Raw genomic sequence first — 6,000 nt, 5'->3', positions numbered from 1 at the left:
CCAGATTTACCTCTAAATCAGCAGCTTGTAATTTTTTAAACAGTTTCTAGCTGATTTAAGCATTCTTTCAAAGCATTACTGTATATTAGTACATCATCAAGATACACTACACAGTTGGGAACACTGGCAACCACTTGATTCGTTAGTCTCTGAACAGTTGCTGGAGCATTTTCTAGCTCGAATGGCATCACTCAGCATTGATAAAGACCATCTGGTGTGACAAAAGCTGATACTTCATTAGCTCGAGGTGTCAAAGGAACTTGCCAGTATCTCTTTAACAAATCTATTTTGGTAAGAAAAATGGCACTGCCCACTCTGTCAATACAGTCCTCCAAGTGAGGAATTGGGTAGGAGTCTGTCTTCATTACAGGATTGACTTTTCTGTAGTTTATGCAAAGTCGGTTGACCCGTCAAGTTTAGGCAATAATACTATTGGTGAACTCCAGCTGCTTTGACGAGGTTCAATTAAGTAGTTTTCTAGCATGTATTGGATTTCTGCTTTTACTTGGGCCTGTTTGTCTGGACTTAACCGATAAGGATACTATTTTAAAGGAACAGATTCCCCTACATCCACATCATGTGTAGCTAAGGTTGTACATCCTGGCTTATCTCTACAGACTTTTTTAAATGTGGTGAGAAGCCTTGTTAGGTCTTCGTGTTGTCCTACCTCTAAGTACAAAAGCATGTGGTCCAATTTTCCTAGCCATTCTGTATTTGTGACTGGATAGTAAAAGGTTCAATCTGAGAATTGTCTAGACCTCCTTCTACCTCATCCTCACAATCCTTTTCCTTCTCAACAGTCCCCATTACCTGACATACCTGAACTGGCTAATCCTCCTCCTTGCGATAATATCGCTTTAACATATTGATATGACACAATCATATAGTCATATAGTTTTACAGCACAGAAACAGGCCCTTGAGCCCAACGCGCTGTGCCGACCATCAAGCACCCGTCCAAATCCAAACTAATCTCATTTCCCCGCACTTGGCCCATAGACCCAATCAATTCTTTTTCCAGCGAATAGGGGTGCCAATCAAGTAATTTACCTTACCCACTCTTTTTAATCACTTTACATGGACCACTGAACCGTGCTTTGAATGGTTCACCCTGTAAAGATAACAATATGAATACTTCATCTATGGTTGAAAATTTTGAAAACTTTGTGTTCTTGTCTGCCCATTTTTTTACATTGGCTTGGGATGATTTAAGTGTTCCTGAGCCACCTAGCAAGCTTTTGTGAGCCTTTCTCAGAACACAGATACAGAGTCTGATATCAAAAATTCATTCCTTTGTTCTAAGAACCTGTCTTTGATGAGTTTTAGAGGACCTCTTATTTCACGTCCATAAACCAGTTCGAAAGGACTAAAACCGTTAGACTCATTCAGTGAATCTCTTGTGGCAAATAAAAGAAAGTTTAGCCCTTTATCCCAATCATGCGGATATTTGTGTCAGTATGCTCTAATCATTGTTTTGAGAGTTTGGTGGTACCTCTCTAAAGCTCCCTGGGACTGTGGGTGATATAGAGTCATAGAGATATACAGCACTGAAACAGGCCCTTTGGCCCACCAAGTCTGTGCTGACCATCAACCATCCATTTATACTAATCCTACATTAATCCCATATTCCCTACCTTTCCTCAATTCTCCTACCACCTACCTACACTAGGGGCAATTTACAATGGCCAATTTACCTATCAACCTGCAAGTTTTTGGCTGTGGGAGCAAACCGGAGCACCTGGCGGAAACGCACACAGACACAGGGAGAACTTGCAAACTCTGCACAGGCAGTACCCAGAATTGAACCCGGGTCGATGGAGCTGTGAGGCTGTGGTGCTAACCACTGCACTGAAGATTTTAACTGTTTGATACCCAAATTGCCCATGACTTCTTTAAATATCATAGACATGAAATTAGAACCTTGATCCGATTGAACTTCAAGTGGTAATCCATATCAAGTAAAGAATTGGGTTAACTTCTCGACAATTACTTTAGCACTAATTTCCTCAAAGGAATGACCTGTAGATATCGAGTAGCCATATCCATGATAGTGAATATATATTGATGCCCCGCTTTTATTATTGGCAAGAGTCCTACACAGTCTACCAATACCCTACTATATGGTTCCTCAATAACTGGTGTAATAGGACGCCACTCAAAGTCTCTCCAGGTAAAATTAATAAGCAGTCTGTGATGGGTAGGCATTCAAGGCAATTCATCTGCAGCAAGTGTCACACAGATCTTTCAACAAAAAGGTATAGCAACAAGTCTATCTGGATTTTTAAGTAGCAATCTGACAGTAAGAAAATTTCTTGAGATTTCAAGATCTGCCAAAAACATGAAAGGCAACAGGACTCACTCTTGAGGCAGGGATTCCTGAGACTGGGGGCAACAGCAATCTGTCACACCTGAAACACAAGGCTTCCTTTCTCCAAAGCAGTGTTCCTCCACAGAGTGTAGCAACTTCTCTTGTCCTGGGTCTTTTCTCTATCTTCAGGCAGGTCAAAACCACATCTTAAATGTCGTATTTCTCTCTAAGAAATGAGAACTGTCTTTTTCAGAGAGAGTAGTTCTTTTATCTGGTCTATCAGGAAATCACAGCCACAGTTCACTGCTAGCTGTTCCAGCTCCCTGGTCTGTTTCACACTGAAAAACTAAACTAAAAGCTTTCAACAACCAAGTCACAAGACAGTCATAAATCTTCTTGGTTGCTTGGATACAAATTTTACAGCCTACACACTTCAAACACAAAGTGCCAGCATTCAGTGTTCACAGAAAGTCCTTTTTCTCTCAGACTTAAAGGCACACAGACCTTTTAGTTTAAAAAAAACCTCTTGTGACATTTGAAACTATACAGCTATTCCTCCTACTAATAATTCCCATTGACTCCAGTTTTGCTAGGACTTGTTGATGCCATACTCGGTCAAATGCTACTTTGATGTCAAGGGCAGTCACTCTCACCTCCAGAGTTCAACTCTTTTGGCCATGTTTGTACCAAGACTTTAATGAAGACGATAGCAAAATCGTCTGGAATAAAAGTTAGATGCCGATTAAAGGTTTGTTGCACCATGCTACACTAAATCATTAACTCGGATGAGCCCTCCCCACGCAGTCAGTTAGTATTTTCCCATTCTCAGGTTAAGGACTGGCAGTTTAGACCATACACAGACTCAATAGGCCAACATTAATTTCTGAGAATGCTAAATCTTATAAAGGAAGGAGGTGATAGCATGTGCTAGTTTACAACTCAGTTGCTTGATGCTGGTGAGTGCTTGTTCCATGAATCAATGACCCAATGGTGGAAGGCATCACAGTGCCCCAATTAGATGTGTTCAGTTTATGTTGAGTTGTTTGGAGTTTGTTGGGCAGTTGAACAGATTAGTCACAGTTGCTGTTTTAGTGAACGATGCCCACTCTCTAGGATATCACTCAATGTCTCAGTCATCACCAGACAGACCCTATCAGTTACCAATGTTGATGCCCCCAATTCCCTTGTTGACATTGTTCCCTCTGTGTCCAGCCCTCGACCTCTCGCATGGAAATTAGTTGCAAGGAGGTGCGGCTTTATTTGGTGCAATCAGTTCCAGTAGCTGCCCTGATCTGGGACATTATTATCAGTCAGTGTGTCATAGTGTGTGCTAGGACATTGCTGTTTACCCTCTCCACTGCTATTGATAGATTTTAGGGCATGTGTACATGAAATAGAAGCATATCCTTATCAGTAATATCATGATGCTGTGTTGGTGTCCATCATGAGGGAATATGAGGCTTCTGCTGTGACACAACCTCAAGGAACAGAATTATAGAATGATACAATAGTGAAGGAGGCCATTCGGCCCATCATGCCTGTGCTAGCTCTTTGAAAAAGCTGTCCAATTAGTCCCACGCACTTGCCCTTTCCCTATTTCTCTTGCAAATTTTCCTTCTCAAGTATTTATCCAATTCTCTCTTCGAAGTTGCTATTGAATCTGCTTCCACTGAACTTTCATGCATTCTATTCCAGATCACAAGTCATTGCATATTCTCCCCACCTCCCCTGCCTCGTCTCCCCTCGAGATTTTTTTGCTAATCACATTAAATCTGTGTCCTCCGGTTAATGACCCTTCTGCCACTGAAAACAGATTCTCCTTATTTACTCTATTAAAAACTTTCATAATTTAGAACACGTCTATTAAATCTCCTGTTAACCTTCTCAGCTCTAAGGAGAGCAACATGAGCCTCCATGTAACTCAAGTCCATTTTCCCTGAAACCATCCTAGTAAATCTCTTCTGCACCCACTCTAATGCTTTGACATCCATGACCATTTACAATTTTAAGTTCCTTTTAGTTTGCATTAGATTCATATCCTTGGTTCAAATGTGGACAAAAGAGCTGAACTCAAGCGTTGAGATGAGAGTGACTGCCCTTGACATCAAGGCAGCATTTGACTGAGTATGGCATCAAGGAACACTAGCAAAATTGGAGTCAATGGGAATCAGGGGGAAAACTCTCTGCTGCTGGGAATTGTACCAAGTGCAAAGGAAGATGGTTGTGGTTGTTGGAGGTCAATCATCTGAGCTCCAGGACGTCACTGCAGGCGTCCCTCAGGGTAGTGTCCTAGGCCCAACCATCTTCAGCTGCTTCATCAATGACCTTCCTTCAATCATAAGGTCAGAAATGGGGATGTTCACTGATGATTGCACAATGTTCAGCACCATTCGTGACTCCTCAGATACTGAAGCAGTCCGTGTAGAAATGCAGCAAGACCCGGACAATATCCAGGCTTGGGCTGATAAGTGGCAAGTAACATTCACGCCACACAAGTGCCAGGCAATGACCATCTCCAACAAGAGAGAATCTAACCATCTCCCCTTGACACTCAATGGCATTACCATCGCTGAATCCCCCACTATCAACATCCTGGGGGTTACCATTAACGAGAAACTGAACTGGAGTAGCCATATAAATACCGTGGCTACAAGAACAGGTTAGAGGCTAGGAATCCTGCAGCGAGTAACTCACCTCCTGACTCCCCAAAGCCTGTCCACCATCTACAAGGCACAAGTCAGGAGTGTGGTGGAATACTCTCCACTTGCCTGGATGGGTGCAGCCCCAACAACACTCAAGAAGCTCGACACCATCCAGGACAAAGCAGCCCGCTTGATTGTCACCCTGTCTACAAACATTCACTCCCTGCACCATTGACGCACAGTGTCACCAGCGTGTTCCATCTACAAGATGCACTGCAGCAATGCACTAAGGCTCCTTCGACAGCTCCTTCCAAACCCGTGACCTCTACCAACTAGAAGGACAAGGGCAGCAAATACATGGGAACACCACCACCTGCAAGTTCCCCTCCAAGTCACACACCATCCTGACTTGGAACTATATCGACGTTCCTTCACTGTCGCTGGGTCAAAATCCTGGAACTCCCTTCCTAACAGCACTGTGGGTGTACCTACCCCACATGGACTGCAGTGGTTCAAGAAGGCAGCTCACCACCACCTTCTCAAGGGCAATTAGGGATGGGCAATAAATGCTGGCCTAGCCAGTGACGCCCACATCCCATGAATTGAATTTTTAAAAATCAAAATAATTATAACAGAATCACAGAATTGTTACAGCACAGAAGGACACCATTCGACCCATCACATCTGCACTGGCTCTCCGAATGAGCAATTCTCCTAGTGCCTTTCCCCCGAATAAGTGGCAGGAGGTGTACACTGTTTTTCAGGTAGTGACTGTGGCAACCATTGGGATCAGTATTTGTTTGTCTACGAATCAGCATGATACATTTTGCAGAATATAGCAGACAGAGGGGAGAATGTGTGGCATTCCCAGAATCTTTAACTGGAGGATTCAGTGGGGAAAATCACAAGATCTGGATCGTAATATATCCAAATGTATTGGTGACACAAAATGAGATGGGAAAGGAAGCTGCGATGAGGATGTAAAGAACATTAAGGGATATAGATAGGTTAACTGTGTGGGAAAGAAGATGGCAGATGGAGTATGTTGTGG

The 6,000-nt window shown here is 42.9% G+C and overlaps 1 protein-coding gene across 1 annotated transcript in view; it reads left to right on the top strand.

Annotated features, from left to right (window-relative positions):
• Window positions 1-3,257: 3,257 nt before the first annotated feature.
• The window catches only part of LOC137381253 (zona pellucida sperm-binding protein 4-like), a 47,171-nt gene continuing 44,428 nt past the window's right edge, over window positions 3,258-6,000 (top strand). The window contains exons 1-3 of the mRNA XM_068053608.1: window positions 3,258-3,263; window positions 4,161-4,223; window positions 5,585-5,713. Coding sequence (XP_067909709.1) covers window positions 3,258-3,263; window positions 4,161-4,223; window positions 5,585-5,713 — 198 coding nt within the window. The remainder of the gene's footprint in view (window positions 3,264-4,160; window positions 4,224-5,584; window positions 5,714-6,000) is intronic.

The sequence above is a fragment of the Heterodontus francisci genome, chromosome 2, assembly GCF_036365525.1.
Source record: "Heterodontus francisci isolate sHetFra1 chromosome 2, sHetFra1.hap1, whole genome shotgun sequence".
Taxonomy (NCBI): domain Eukaryota; kingdom Metazoa; phylum Chordata; class Chondrichthyes; order Heterodontiformes; family Heterodontidae; genus Heterodontus; species Heterodontus francisci.
Note: the sequence above shows the minus strand (reverse complement) of the source record. Positions and strands in the feature narration are given on the sequence as shown.